Genomic DNA, 16,519 nt, shown 5'->3' on the forward strand with positions numbered 1-16,519 from the left:
CTGATCTGAGCCACTTTCTACTCCTACCTTGCAGCTCCACTGGGTTCCAGTCATCCCTTCAACCCATTTAATTAAGGCCCACCTTTTCCATAAGATGTTTCAGATAACCCCTGTCTAGAGAGGCGCCGCCTTATTATAAAATTCAGTTGAATTAACTTTCTGTTTTTTTGAAATTTGGTAAAACTTTTCTAAAGTTTATCCAGAAAAACAACATGCCAGAATAATCAAAGAAAATATTCTAAATAAGGGTTACAGGGAGAGTCTTGCTCAATCAAATATTCATTCAAATGCATTTTATACTTTCGGAAATGATACAGACGTGATAATGGCACAAGGACCAAATAAAACGCACAGAAACAAACCCAAGTCTATATGGGAATTTTGTATACAGACATTTAGCTTTAGTGAATTCAACTAAAGGTACTTGGCAAAAATGGAACGAGCATGAGAGGTGAGAGTAAGAGAAAAAACAGCGGGGGTGTCTGTGCCCATTCACTCAATGAGCCACAGCCTGCAGTGAGCATGGCAGGAGGGCTGGGAATCTGCTCCTTCCCCAGTTGGTCTAGTTTCCTTCTCCTAGAGTGAAAAACTCACCCTACTGAGTTGTGGTTCTGGGGTGTATCCAAGCACTACATGTATTTCATGCAACATGGTCCCTAGATTATTGAGAGATGGGATATTGGGATGGTTAAGATTATTTGAACTCTGGTCCATTTTTGCCTAATATGTTGACCCTAAATCTATTTACCACATAAGATGCAATACCACCAAAAGGTAGGTTCTAAATTTTCACCAACATGAAGATTTAAATGCAAGAAATCAAACCATTAAAGGACCAAAAGAAAATATGCAAAACATTTATATCACCTCTCTATGCATGACACTAATGGCTGAAATTCTAAAGGATAAAAGAATAGATATGAAGATAGTATAACTTAACTGCTGCATATTTGGAATTGACAAAAACAAAATAAAAAACATACAAACAGAAAATAAACAGAGAAGAACATCTGCAACGTTGAGTATTAAGGATTAATTTCCTCTAAAAATGTACAAACCAATAAAAATTTTTGAAAATTCCACTAGAAAAAAATGGGTAAAAGACCTGGATAGCAATTCAAAAAATAAGATTTATAAATGGTCACTAAGTATATGAAAAAGCCCAATCTGATTATTTTAAAAAAGAAATGTAAATTAAAAAGACATTCATTATTTCCCTATTAAATTGGTAAACATTTGAAAAATTGACCATTTTTAGTATCCACTGGGGGCAGGAGTTACTTTTGCTGCCCATAGAAATGTAAACAGATGCAATTTTTCTGGAGGGCAATTTTGCAAAATGTATCAAAAGCCTGAAAAATTTATTAGCCTTTCACCCCAGGGATCCAAGTCTATAATTATATCTTGAGAATTTATGCATACAAAAATTTAGCTAAAAATATCTACTTTAGATTCTGCTTTGAATCAATGAATACTTACTGATATGGAAAGATATTATTAACGTACTATTAGGTGAGAAAACAAGTCAAAACAGAAAGTAAAATAGGAATCTACTTTTGTTTTTAAGAAAAAGTCTGCATATAGAAATGATCTGTAAGAATATACAACAAGCTTTTAACAGTGGTTTTCCATAGGTAAAATGATTATGAATTGGACTGCAAGTGCGCAGGCATGTAGTGGGCTATGTAGGGGTGCGGTGGGCCTCACTGGTTTTTTGCTCACCCGCATTACATCATTTTTATAATAAATATGTATTGATTTTATGATAAAGTCATTTTAAATTTAAAAACATGTCGTCCATATGATTCATTTGTTATACTGTTACTTTTCCAAATATATGTGTGCTATCTTCCCAGCTAGCTTGTAAATACCTTCTATAGTTTTCACAATACTTGGCAGCATCCTGGGTATAGTAGCTAATCATGAAATATTGTGTGGGGATATAGAGGAGCGTGTGTGTGTGTGTGTGTGTGTGTGTGAGCATCTATGGCTGTGGATATGGATATGTATGTGCATGTAGGAGTACATAGAGCTTGTGTGTGTGTACAGGCAAGTAGAAATGTGCGTGGGGTAGGGCTGGGTATACGTAGGGGCAGGAGTAGGTAGGGATGCATTTATATGGAGGCAGGGGTTTGCAGGGATATGTATGGGGGAGGAAGGTGCAGGGCATGTGGAGGGAAAGAGGTATATAGGCACATGAAGGGGAAGGAGTATGTAGGGGTGCCCATGGGGGTAGGAGCATATAGGGGTGTATGTTGGGGAGTACATAGGGCTATGACATATTGGACTTTATTCTCAAGTTTCTGAAACACGTACAAAATAGGAAAGAAACGAAAGTTAATGATTTATTAAGTGAGCAGTCTTGTATTTTTCCCAAGAGACCTTTTTCCATCCGGTGGAAACCAACAGCCCCACCCCTAGTTCTGAGCCACGACTGGGCAGAGCTCCACCGGCAGCCTGAGCGCCTGCAGCAGCCTGCAGAGCCCACCCCCACCCCACCTGCAGGATGGGGTGGGGAAGGGAGGGGAGGGGAGGGGAGGGGAGGGGAGGGGAGAGGAGGGGAGGGGAGGGGAGGGGAGGGGAGGGGGAGGGAGCACCCACCTTTCACACTGTGTTCCTGCGTATCCAGGTTTGCAGGAGCACTGCACGCTAATCCCAGTCACAACACAGCCGGTGGCAAAGCTTGAAGGAAGACAGAACAAAGCTCCAGTGAAAACATGAATCGATATAGGCTTTTACGCTCATTATTTTTTGCCACAAAGAACTGACTTGCAGTAAGTGAAAACGGAAACCAAGGGTCTGGCTACTTTTTTGTGAAGAAAATTTTGCCCATTGAGACTTGTAGAGATAACGATGAATTATTTCAGCTGACACTGGGCACATTTTGGTGAACAAGGACAGAAGGCATTTATTTTGTTTCATTTTTGGCCTGAAGAAATACATTCCTTCCCATAGGACGGAGCAGAGTCACTCACTCTGGAAGAGATGATTACAACAGCATTCTCCCAGAAATAACAAGGAAAGAATAAAACAAGTCTAGGCAAAACAAAAGAGCAGAGAGCTCTGATTCTTTAAGAACATTTTCCCCTTGTTTATTGTATTTCTTTTACATTGGGCATGTTGCCTTTTGGGAAGGGAAGGTGGTGGAGAGGCCAGGCCCTCAGAGCCCCAGAGGGACCGAGGCCCAGGGCATGGCTGCCACCTGTGTGTTTTAGCTAATGATTGTTACATTTTTCAAGTCAAACTGTGGAATCTTGATTCCCCTTCTTTTAGTTCTAAATGGGTGTATATCTGAGCTTTTTTTTTTTGATTAAATGAAGAGATCATGAAAAAGCCCTGTTACCTTATGAAATGTCTGTCTGTGCTTTGAACATTTCACTGTGTAAATCTGAGGGGAAATAACTCCATTTATCAATTGCTTGTAAAAAAAAAAAATCTTATTTTGGGAAGCTTCTCTTGGCCTATTGGGAGAATATAGAGTTATAGCTCTAAAGGGGCCATTAGAAATTTGTCAGCAGCACTAATACTGCTGGAAGGAGAATTACATAAAAATAGGGTTTCATTGATTTGTCTGAGGAAGTGGTTACTTCAACTGCATGGAACCTGGAAGCTGACCTTGAGGATAACAATACACTTTGCCACCAAAGATGAAAAGCTTTTCTCAAGCACCCAGTGGAAGCCTCACTGCTTTCTACTCTCTCCAGCTTCTGTTCAAACAAGTCTGGGCTGGTGTAAGGTGATAGATCTCTTTACAAATAAAGCTGCAGGACTGGGCAGGTTTAAGGAGTCCATAGATAGCAAAGCAGGGTGAACTTTTCAAATATGCATCTCCAGAGAAGCCACATTTGGGCAAGAGGCTTCTGGTAAAATTAAGACTTAGCCAATTTCTCTGCTGCTGGGCTCATCTCAGTCTGCCTTGTGGCCCATACTTGTTCCAGGGCGTGTGTACTACTGATACTTTATCAGCATCTCCGGATTTTCTTGCTTCTCTTAGATGTTCTATTTTGCTGGACCCACAGTGAACACGCCATGAGGAGCAAGAATGCAGCAAGGTGCCAAGCCCAAACAAAACATGGGTTACCATGGAAAAAAAAAGGTGGCTTTCTATTTGCGTAACCTATTGGCCATATTGGGAGTGAATGAGGATGCAGGTCACACTACGCTGTGGTTCAGAACTGTCCTGTGGCTCCCATCACACGGCAGGTAAGATCCAAGAGTCTTACTCCAGCATGCAAGGTCCTATAGGATCCGAACCCTGCCCGCCAGCCTGGTCCCCTGCCCCACTCTCCCACACCACACTCCAGCCACTCCTGCCTTTTCACTGTCCACAAACACATTATCGCAGGGGCTTTCTCTTCTGTTTTTTCCTTGCTTGAGACCTGCATTGCTAAGATATTGGTCATGGCTTCCTCCACCTCATCATTCATTGGTCCCTGCCCAAGGGCTCCAGAAAACCCTCCTATCACCCTCTTTAAAGAATCTGCTCACTGACAATCGAATAACCCTTTAATCCTTTGCATAACCCATCTCTTTCTGAAAGCGTTCTTCTTATTTATTTATGCACATATTTATTGAGTGGGACAATTCTCCCCATCCATACTCATGAGATCAGAATCTTTGCTGGTCTTTTTTACTGCAGCTTCCCCCGCATCTAGATAGGGTTAAGGCCTAGCCCTGTAATGGGTGCTCAGTAAATGATTGTTTAGTCATTGAACGAATGGCACATGGAAAGAGAGAAAGGAAAAACCCAGAAGTGTACAGCTTGCAAAGACTGTTTTTGTTTGCTTTGTTTTGCACTTTTTGTTTGCTCTTTTTTTATATAACTGTTTATTGAGAGAATTCACATAGCATACAATTCACCCATTTAAAAGTGTACAATTCAATGGCTTTTAGTATAGTCACAGAATTGTACAACCATTACCACCGTCCATTTTAGGACATTTTCATCACCCCCAAAGAAGTGCCATGTCACATACCCCTTAGCATGCATTTCCCACTTTCCCTCCACCCCCACCCCAGTCCTAGGCAACCGCCAACCTACATCCTGTCTCGATAGATTATTTTCAAGCTTCCACAGTACCTGTTTGAATGAGGACAGGGGCAGGCGCTGCAGGATCCCTGGATGGCGTTCCCATAGAAACCCTCCTGGCAGCGCTCACAGTGTTCCCCAGCAGTGTTATGCTGGCAGCTCTTGGGGCAGATAAACAATACAATTAATAGCAGCCGATTACATTTATTACTATTGAGAACAGTGTCATCTTAATTACTCATACAATTATTACTCAGGTCCTCTGTCTCTGTATGGTGATAGCAGTTTCTCTAACCATATATTTTTCCTGTCCATCCAATCACTGTTGGTGCTAGAAAAAAGGTAAGTGTCCTTCCATCAGCTATCTGGTGTTTAACGCTGGGAGGTATGAAGTGGAGAGAGACCAGCTGGGTTCAAATCCCATTCCGTCATTTCGTAGCTGTAGATCTTGAGCAAGTTCCTTCACCTTTCTGATGCTCGGCATTTTTTTATAAATCAACTTTATTGGTGGATGATTTACATACAATTCTAATGTTCTTAAAATGTACAGTTGGAATAATATCCACTTTCCAAGGTTGCTGGGAGGATTTTTAAAAGTACGGTAGTGATGGGAAAGTATAACAGGGCCTCAGCAAATGTAACCCCTGCCCTTTTCCTTCTGTCCCTTAGAATGGCTTCTATGAAAATTAACTTGATTAACTCATAATTTACAATGATATACTGAAGAGCAATAAAATTAAAATAAGTTTTTAACATATGACATTTGTTAAAATAACAAAAATTGCATCATTATCTTAAGAAAACACTTAATTTAATTCCAATGTCTCAAAGAAACAAAGCATTAATTTTATCTACACTTGAGTTTATGGGAATCTAATTATGTGCATGTGAAAGTCAATGCCTAGTGAAAGCTGTTCTTCAGTAAAGCGCTGGAATGACACAACTTTGCAACTATGCAGTCTACATGCAGTCTACTGAGACAAAGCTGAGTGGATTGTGTCAAATTTACTTAGTTTGTGGACTTTTTGCCCAGTATAACCTTTCTTGGCTTTATTCTAGTAATAAAGATCTTAATGCACAAAAATAGCCTGGCAAACACTTCTTACTGTGGGCATTTGATAATTCAGAGATACATTGTGTTAATGATAAAGCCTGGAATAAGTACCGTCTAAAAAATTGTACTTATTCTTAGAGGGAAGGCACCGGTGGGTGGGAAGAGATTAACCAAAGAATTTATATGTGTGTATGCATAACCCACGGACGCAGACAATAGTGCCGTGAAGGTCTGGAGTGGGGGGAGAGGGTGGAGTAGAGAGGATCACTGGGGGAAAAAGGGGACATCTGTAATACTTTCAACAATAAAGATAAAAAATTAAAAAAATAATTTTCTTATATATGATACCTCTGTACGCAGGGGCAGTACTTGAGTAGGAAACTTTAGTGGATGTGAGTTTTAAAGTAATATCTGAAATCAGGTTGGGAAAAACAATATGCAGACTATCTTAAGTGGGAGAGGCACTGCTCTGAACAGCCAAGACCGTCCTTCAGTCACACAGGTCCTCGGTTTGTTCAGCTTAAGCAGATCTATCCTTCACAAACCTTTGAATAACTGAGAATTACACAATCCACTAAGATGTTAAAATCTCTTTTTCTACTTTGTCCAGCTAGAAAATTGTGCTACAAACACAAGGGATTAGTAAGCATATCAGAAAACTAGGTGGGTCTTTCAAGTACGAAGCTGCTTACATGTAAACATTTGATCACCAGAAAGTTCACCCCTGTCCTGAATCCTTCCCTCCTTCCCAAAATGTCACTGCTGTGAGGGGTTTTCCCGTAGGCACGAACACTGGGAACAAATCTACACTGGGCTGTGTCGGATCCACAGAGGGGTCTCTCAGGGGTGTCGGGTGAGGTGCTGAAGGCTTCCTCCACCTCTGCTTTGCCTGGTGGCCCTGACTCTCTCAGAAAATATCCATCTTTTGAATTCATTAGTTTCCTTTCCAAATGCCAATTTTAAAGAAGACATGCCTGAACAGATATATTTTAGTCCTGTGACTACTTAGTTTTGAGCTGAAAACACTAGAGAAGCAAGAACATAGAGAAACAAGAATTGCAGTGAGGTCATCTGTAGTCTACCAAAAACACCCTGAATACTGGTCCTCCACAGAGGGGGAAAGGGAGAGGGTCACAGAAGGGGATCAGCACCTGTCAGTCCTGTAAGCATGTCTCAAACAGCCCCTCACCCTCAGTTGAGAGCATCTACCCTAGAATTTGTCTTTATCAATCCTGCAAATCTGAGGCATCTGCCTATCAAATATCCTGTGCTTCACTGTGAATAAATGAATGCGTGAGTGAATGAATGAATCCACATCCACTCCCTCAACACGTGCCGTCCTAGCTCCATTTCACACCACCAAACATCTCCTGGGCATTTATTCTATGCTCAACTATGCTAGATACAAGGATGCAAAAGCAGATTGGCACCTGACTCGGACAGACAGAACCCTGTGGACAGACATATACAATGCAATGTGAAAAGTATGACGACAAAGGTGTGCCCCATTCCCTAAAGCAAGAGGAGCCTTAGGAAGGGCTTTTGGAGGCGATGATGCCTCCTGCATGGAAAATAGAAGGAGAGGAACTAGCTGGGTGGAAAAGTGAGAGAAGGGCATTCCAGGTGCCAGGAACAGTGTGCACAGATCCCCAGTCTTGCAGGAGCCCAGCAGCACGGGCAGGCCACGTGAAGCGACTGGTAGTCTGGAGGGTGAAGTGCAAGGGGGGAAGGATGCAGCTGGACAGGCGGCATGACCTGCGACTTTCACATGAATCATTCTGTGGGAAGGAGGGAAGGGGCTCAGTGGCAGGAAATAAGAAGAAAAATGGAAGGAAGAAGATAAGAGGAAGGGAAAGGAACATGGGGACAGAGAGGAAGATGTGGGTGACTGAAACAGGGGAAGGCAGGGGGGATGGGAAACAGGCGGACATGGGGAGAGAGGAGAGAAAGTGGGCAGGGGGAAGAGGGGGAAGCAGGGCGTCAGTGGAGGGGGGGCCATCATCATCACAGGTCCCTTCGGCCAGTGGCACCAAAAGACCACAACACCTCCTACTCCTGCCTCTCAACTGGACACATCCCACTTTATTGGCAAGGAGTTGGGTTACTTTCTTTTCAAACTTCAAAGGTTATTCTTTTTTTTTTTTTTCATATCTTTATTGATTTCAGAGAGAGGAAAGGAGGGGGAGGAGAGAGAAAGAAACACCAGTGATGAGACAGTCACTGATCAGCTGCCTAGCCCGCAACCTGGGCATGTGCCCTGACCAGGAATCGAACCCCGATCTCTTGGATCCTAGGTCGATGCTCAACCGCTGAGCCACGCCTGGCTGGGTGAAAGGTTATTCTTGAAAAGACATGGAGACTTGCACATGTGTGACGGTCCCAGATTTTAGAAATTGATTTTGGACCTTGAGAGGTAGAAGCCAATGAGCAGAGCAGCCAGCCCATTTGATAGTGGAAGGAACTTGGCTTCCCCATTACTGCCCTTTGAGAATGAGGGCTGCTGCCTCTGACGTTTGAGAGTAGTGTCAGCTCTCGGTTTCTGCCACCAGGCAGTTAAGTGAGTGCAGACACGGGCTCCGTGCCTGTGTGTGTGTACGTGTGTGTGAATGGATGTGTGTCCGTGCATGTGTGCACGCACACATCCTCCACTAGACAGCACGCCAGTGAGAGTGGGGATTATGTCTGATGGTTTCAACCTCAGCACTTAGCTCAGTCCCTCCCACAAGAGCAAATGCTCAGTAAGGGTTTCCTGAATGAATAGTTTCTAGAAGCTGCATGGGCATTAGGGACAAGTGAAGACAGAGTCATAAAGGAAATGGGAAAGAAAATCTTGTTTGGTTAATCTCTTAAGCGAAGAACTTATATGTATATACGCATAACCCATGGACACAGACAATAATGTGGGGAAGGCCTGGGGAGGGAGCGGGAGTGGGCTGGAGGGGGTCAATGGGAGGGAAAGGGAGACATCTGTAATACTTTCAACAATAAAGATAAATTTTTAAAAAAAGAAAACCTGTTTGGTTAAAACATGTGAATTATAACTCTCACTAGTGATCCTTTCACTAGGTAAACGGACTATAGAGAAAACTCCCTTTCTTCTTCGGCAGCTTTTCTAAGTAGACTGAACATCTAGCAATGGTTCACAGACAGGATAAATATTTATACTTCATTAAAGCATCTACCTGTGTTATACACAACACACATTATCAAATATAAACTACTATATAAGAATATGTACGAGCTGAAAAATGGTAGTTTTCAATGTCTTTTATTTGTTTTGAACTTATAAGGTTAAAATCCTACAAAATATTCTCTCTGGTTCTTTACAACAATTTCCTGTCCTGGCCTGTCCCATCCTGCAGAGGAAGCAGCTCCCTGGGACATGTTGACTTGGCTTAAGGCAGTCTAGGAACTCAAATAAGTGAAACACTCTCGTCGCATTACACAATGCGAAGGAAAGCCATGCCAGAAGAACACATTTCCACCCAGCACAACCTAAGTGGGGGGCTCTGTGTTCCTGCAGGTACCCGCGCTCTCTCTTCTCCTTGGAACTGTCCATTCTCTTTCTAACTGGGGAGGCCTTGGTTCCCAGGGAGAGGAACTCTGATGAAAAGGAAGTCAGCAGAATAAAAAAATGTTCTGCTTCAGGATACAAAGGAAAAGCTTCCTGAAAATCGAATTTTCTATGGGAGAATTTTCTAAAATATTCCAGAAGAAGAGTGTTTTCCAGTGGATAAGCCATAGATGGCAGGGACGGCCCCTGGCCTGCCTTCCCACATAAACCCACTTCGCCTTGTCAGCTGTGGAAGGCTGTGCCTGACTGAGTGTACACAGCAAGCCTTTCTTAGCATCTCCTTCTCCTCTGGTGGTTTTCTTGAGCTACTGCTCATCCAACAGTCACAACACTCCCCTCCCACAACCTCCTGCCACCCAACAAAATTGGAGCCCACAGTAATGACTGAGATTTATTAGATCCTGGCAAGAGTTAAGTCCAGGATCCACCCATTAATATCATTTAATGAAGCAGAGATTTAGACGCTAAGGTGTAAATTAACGGTTCAGACAAGTGTTCTCCTCTGATGACGTGTTAAAATGGAGGAAAAAGTGAAGTGTAAAATTACTTGGCTTGATAATGCTGGAGCCTCCACTTAGGGTTTGGTTGGAGGTGACATTTGATGTCTCAGGGCCCAGCAGGGGGGGACAAGGGAGACATAGATTGCCTGCTGGTAGTGTTATAGCATCAATGTACTTACAATACATATTCCAGAGCCATCCTGGCATCGATTTGAATGTCCGTTGCAATTGCAGGGAACACACCGTCCATATAAGTCTCTGTTATCCCGATAGTATCCGGGGCTACATCTCTATTTTCAAACAAAGTGTTCCGTCAAAACAAAGAAAGAAAATTATCATCCAAAGCATGTGACAATTCTGACTATCAAGCACTCCCCTTTCAAATCTTTTTTCCTTTAGTCTCTGTGAATTTCTACTTTCAAACACTAGCCAGCCCCACTTGCTTTTTTTTTTTTTTTTGGTCACCTCCCGTTTTGTTTCCACACCCTGGTGGGAATATGTGTGTGTGTTTGTGCCTGAGTGGGAGACGTGGTGGGGAATCCAGAGAAAGGGGAGGTTTGGAGGGTGGGTGTGGACGTGGCTTGCTCTCCTCATGCCAGTCCTTTCAAGGGTGAGTGGATGGGGGAAGCGGTGAAAGAGCAAAGGGGATCAGACCTCCGTCTAAATAGGGAGGGCCTCTAAGCAAAACCCTTCAAGTTCAAGTTCTGTTTGGTAGCCATTCCCTCTCCAAGTATGGATTTGGGCTGGCTGGTGAGGCAGTATGGGGGTGGGGACAAGGAGTCTTCATTGGGACCTACACAATCATGGCTGGACTGTGGAATCATGTCACTGCCAGTCACCAGCGATGGGCAGAACAGAGAGCCAGGGGAGAGGAGCGTGCTGTGTTCTCATGCGGAAGTTTGCGGGATAGCTGGTTCTGACCGAGCACACGAAGACCCAGCTCCGGGAAACCTCCTCCCTGTGATCTCCTGTTCAATAGCGTCTTGACTATTTCTATCTCCAGTATATTGTCTCTTTCCAGTGTAACACAGGTTATCATTTTTCATATGGAGGAAAAGAATTATACTTTTTTTGATGAATTGATATACTTTTTAAAAGTATTCTAGATAAGAAAGCCCCCAATAAAAAAAATCAATTATTCTTACACCAGCAATTAAAAATTATTTAGATTTGTGTCTTTAAATAGAATTATAGGCATTTTCATCACTTTGGCAGAGCAAATCAGTGTACTGGTAAAAATAAAATGTTGTCCCTGGTTTCTTTCACTGGTCTGCTGTATGCCCTGTCTTTAAAGCATCAGGAAAAATTACTATTTCAAGATAAAAGATATTTTCTCCAATCCTCTTTAAACAGCAGGTATGTCTGTAAGACTCTGAAACTACAGCGCAGGGAAATCTTGAAATGAACTGTTCATCCTGATTCATCCATGGCCATAAAGGTCTCACCCTGGCCAAATGGGGGAGAGGAAGAAGCCAATGGGATAGGGCTGTACTCCCCAGAGTGGACTATTCCAGTCGCTTCTAGGAGCTTCTTCCACAATATTGTACACAATAAAAGACTACAATTTCAATATCCTTTTTCCTTCAGCTATCAGAAACCATGTTTAGGCAAAAGAACACATTGCAAAAAATGAGATTACTTTATGTGTTATATGAATAGGCTTGTCTAAAGGAGAATCAAAGTATGAAAGGAATGTTCTTTAGCTGAACGCACAACTGAGAGGTTTGAGCGAAATTTAGCTGACGATAGTATGATCATATCTGCAAACAGATAATCTCTGCTAATAAGGGGCAAGTACCTTATAATTATCCCCATATACCACATTACATACATATATCATAATCATATTTGGTAAAGAACAAATTACCCAAATAATTAAGTATATCAGGTTCGCTTGCGACAACCTACTCAAGTAAGTAAAAGCCTTAATTAAACATGCTTTGGGAGGAAAGGACAGTCTATCCTGATTAAAGTTAAATCATCCATCCTAATTTGCTTTTGATTTGAATCAGAAGTACTCTGCAAGAGTTGTGTGTCCTGTGACTCTCAGATAAAACATTTGTCAGTTACTGAAGTATAATCACTTTCTCACCTCTACAGAGCACACAAACTTCACATTTTACATAAAGTGCAGTTTGAGTATTAAGAATGTATTAAAGACCTACTTTAAATGACAGTGAATGTATGCTAATATATTATTTCAGCAAAGGGGCTTTTCAGCTAATCATTTTTTAAGTGATAATTTTTCAGGATAACTTTTCCAATAAACTTTTATAGCACAAATGATAAAATTATGTCTCTATCAGATTTCCAAGGCTATACCCGGAGTTACAGGATCTGTTTCTCTGTGAATATAGATGCAACATCCAGGAAGTTTAAAGAAAGAGAAACAGAATGTATTAAGTATTTAATGCCTGGCAAAGTAAAGTCTGTCTGGTAGGTATTATACAAACTTGATCTCATCACTTTTTTAAAACACAGATTTCACTGATTCTAAAATTTTACTTTATGGATAATTTTTCTTCCAAGCAGAATCTGAAAACCTATAGGCATTGGACTTTTTTTCTTGAGGCTTGGGTTACTCTCGAAAGGGCACAAAGTTTCATAGCATATTAACATCCCACAAATATTCGAACTCTTAGCTGTCTCGGCATTTCCAGGGGGCTGATGTTTATAGGGTTTGCGGTTAACAACTCAGGAGAGCAGTCTGTTAGGCACTGCAGTAAACACTGCCAGTCAGTGGGAGGGGGAGACCATGGGCTCCTCCCCCAGCCCACCCATTACTCATTTATCACCCTAACTTAAAAAGTCACAAAGCTGGAAACCCTTCCCCCTCCCGAACCAGAATGTAAAAGGGACATTACCTGGCTGGGTTTAAACTCCACAAGACTTGCTTGCAGGTTACTCTGACCAGGAGGCTGAAGAAACGCTAACCTTTGCTGCTGTGAATTGTATCCCAGACACTGCCCCAGGGCTGCCCAGAAGATCCACAGCCATGGCACACCCTGGGCTGACCACCTCACTGCTGGGGGCATCCTGGTGCCTGGGCGTCCTGCTGGCTGCACACACACCTCTGCCTCTTCCTCTTATACCAGCCCTTCCTGCTCGGTGCCCAGGCCCGCCTGACTCAGGTAAGGCAGGCTGTCTGCGGCAGGAGGCCCCACCTGTAAACTTCACCCATGAGTCAGCCTGTGAGAGAGCACACATAACAGTTCCACCGGGAAGCGCACCGCTCTCTAATCCCTGCGAGGTGGGGCAGGCATCACCTTCTACCCACCTCGCCTCACAGCCAGACGGCACTGGCAGACTAGGGCAGCTGTAAATCACAGGCTGAGTCATGGGCAAAGAACACGCCCTGGGCTGTAGGGTGATAATCCAGAGGTTCCACTCTTTCCCTTGAGCTATGTATTTTATTAAATTGGGCTAGAAAAGAGATAGAAGGAAGGTGGACAAATGTAGGCACCTGTGGGCTACATGTTACAAAACAGGAGTCCCCAGAAAACCACTGCAGGTAATATATTTGTAAATTTAAAAACCCCCACAAAACTCTAATGTGCAGATCACCTTGAGGTTTTCTGCTATCAAGGCGTCAGGAGAGAGAATGAAGGATATCTATGACACAGAATGATAATTATTTCCTAATAACTATACTAATCAATGTGTTTCTCCCCCCCCCCCCCCCTTTAGGAAGAAAACAGATTTAAATTCTGAGATATGAAATCGTTTCATTTTATGGCACATTTTAATCACCTGAGGACAGGTCAGGTGGGCTGGGCCTCAAGTGAGACCTGCTGCAAGCTAGAAAATTGGATTTTGATAGAATTCCTCAAAGAATGAGGATATACTTGGGATTATAACTCTACTGGGGCGGGGCTGGGGGGGGCTAGATTAGAGAAGGTCATGAAAACCCTGGGTCAGCTACTGGGAAAGCAGTAGCTCAGATACTGGGGTGCTGACTGCAGGCTCTTTCCAACCTCTGGGGAAGTCCTAATTTTTACAACCCCCAGGACCTATTGGGCTCCTGTGGCTTTCCTATGGATTTTGAGACATTGTGATTTCTTTTCATATTTAATACCTAAAGGTGGTCCAGGTAAGAACAGAAACCTGTACAATGGATCAAGTGCCTCAGACGATCCAGGGTGCTGGACAGCAGTCAGGAGTGCCCTGGGGGAATTTTATGGAACAGGAGAATTTCCTACCTGACATGAGTCACCAGTGTAGTCAGGGGGGCAGGCACACATCTCCACATTATGTGCTCTACGTCCACTCCCTGTGTCAGAGGCCTCCTCCAGCCCCACCCCGCTCAGGGTGAGCCGCTGGGTCTCGCTGAAGTAGAGGCCTCGAAGGCGCACATCTTCCAGTCTAGACAGCACCGTCATCAGCTCTTCCCGAGTCACTGGGGCACCGCTCCTGGCATGTCTGAAGTTTCCCTACAGGTGAAAACAGAGAGGCAAGCTCACTTCCAGGGGTTTCAAAGAGGCAGGGCACCCAGAATGAGTCAAAGAAAAGACACTTAAGATATCTAACAGAAAATAAAATAAGACAGGTAAGTGTAAGATATTGAATTTACATTCAGAAGTCATATGTCCTGGGTTATTTCCAAGAAGAGAGCGAGCCACACGAAAGGGGGAAAAATGAAGGCAGGAAATAAGGAACAATAAAATGAAATAGAATTTTCCAGTGTTATGCTTATTTTAAAATGAACTTTTGTTTGTGTAAGCACAGAGTAAGTGAGAAAGATACAGGAGAGAAGGCGTATGGATACTGGCCGAGTCATGTAGCTCAGATCACTGTGTACACAACTGTGACAGAAGTGCAATCTCTACTTGCTCACGCACACTCATACTATTTTATTTTATTTTTTATTATGGTAAAAAACATACAGCATAAAAATGATCACCTTAACCTTTTTAAAAGCACACTACATGCTGTTAACTCTATTCACATTGTTGTACAACAGATCCCTAGAACTTTATCATCTTGCAAGACTGAAACCCTATACCTATTAAGAAATAACTCCCGTTTCCTCCCCCTCCGCCCCCTCCCCTCCCAGCTCCTGGCAACCACCATTGTACTTTCTGTTTCTATGAATTTGAGTGCTTTAAATACCTCTTGTAAGCAAAATCATGTAGTATTTCGTTTTTGTGACTGGCTTACTTAATTTAGTACAGTGTCCTCAAGTTTCATTCATGTTCTAGCCTGTGGCAGGATTTCCTTCCTTTTTAGGTGGAATAATATTTCAATGTAGATGCCTTGTTTTCTTTGTCCATTCATCTGTTGGTAGGCATTTTGGTTGTTTTTACTGCTTGGCTATTGTAAGTGCTGTGATAAATGTGAGTGTGCAAATATCTCTGCAAAATCCTGTTTTCACTCCTTTTGGATATATACCCAGAAATGGGATTGCTGTATCATATAGTAATTCCATTTTTTAATCTTTTGGAGGAACCTCAAAATTGTTTTCCACAGCAACTGCACTGTGTTACAGTTCCACCGACGGTGCATATCCTTGCTAACCCTTGTTATTTTCTGTTGGTTTTTTAATTTAAAAAATTTTTATTGTAGCTGCTCTAATGAGTGTGAGGTGGTGTCTCATAGTTTTGATTTGCATTTTTCTAGTGATTTTGTGATGTTAAGTATCTTTTCACATAAAAAGCCTGCACTTTTAACCTCTAGATTCTGTTGCCTCCTTGAAGATTTTCCACATCTCTTTAATGGGCCATACTAATAATTCCTAATCTCTCAGGACTATCATGAGGATTAAAATAGATTAATGATATAATGTACTTAAAGTATTCAACACAGTGCCTAGCATATAGCAGACATTTAATAAATGGTAATTATTATTAACACATTAATATAATACTTATATAATTTTAATTTCTATTTTAACAGCTTGAGGTATACAGACAATAATATTTCCTCATTTTAAGTGCACAAATTTTAGCAAATTTACAGAGGCATGCAACCATTACCACAATGTAATTTTAGAACATTTTCATTCCCCCTAGTGAATCCTTGCGGCCATTTGTAGTTACTACCCATCCCACCTCCAGCCCCAGGCAACCCCTAAGCTATATTCTGTCTCTATGGATTTGCCCATGCTGGACAATTTATATAAATACCAACTTAATTTCAGTAGCATACAAAATTTGGTTTCCATTTGCTTCATTTCCTCCCCTGCTCCTTTGTGCTTTTGTCATATAACTTACATTTTTATACATTGTACACTCACCAACACAGATTTATAATTGTTTCTTTATGCAGTTGTCATTTAAGTCAGATAGGAGATAAAAAAAGAGTTATAAACAAAAGATATATTTATACTGCCTTCTATATTTACCTATGTAGTTACCCTTACCTGT

At 42.1% G+C, this 16,519-nt stretch overlaps 1 protein-coding gene across 2 annotated transcripts in view; it reads right to left on the reverse strand.

Moving 5' to 3' along the window:
- Positions 1-16,519, reverse strand: part of LAMA3 (laminin subunit alpha 3) — a gene marked incomplete at its 5' end in the record, with an annotated part of 187,030 nt that overhangs the window by 51,922 nt on the left and 118,589 nt on the right. Inside the window, 4 exons of one of the 2 annotated variants that reach the window (XM_081148996.1) lie at positions 2,602-2,682; positions 5,081-5,190; positions 10,337-10,447; positions 14,357-14,587. In XM_081148996.1, the coding sequence (XP_081005122.1) occupies positions 2,602-2,682; positions 5,081-5,190; positions 10,337-10,447; positions 14,357-14,587 (533 nt within the window). Of the gene's footprint in view, positions 1-2,601; positions 2,683-5,080; positions 5,191-10,336; positions 10,448-13,021; positions 13,445-14,356; positions 14,588-16,519 lie in introns of those variants that run through there. The other variant, XM_081148997.1, reaches the window with a different exon arrangement.

Source organism: Miniopterus schreibersii, assembly GCF_964146895.1.
Source record: "Miniopterus schreibersii genome assembly, chromosome: 10".
Taxonomy (NCBI): domain Eukaryota; kingdom Metazoa; phylum Chordata; class Mammalia; order Chiroptera; family Miniopteridae; genus Miniopterus; species Miniopterus schreibersii.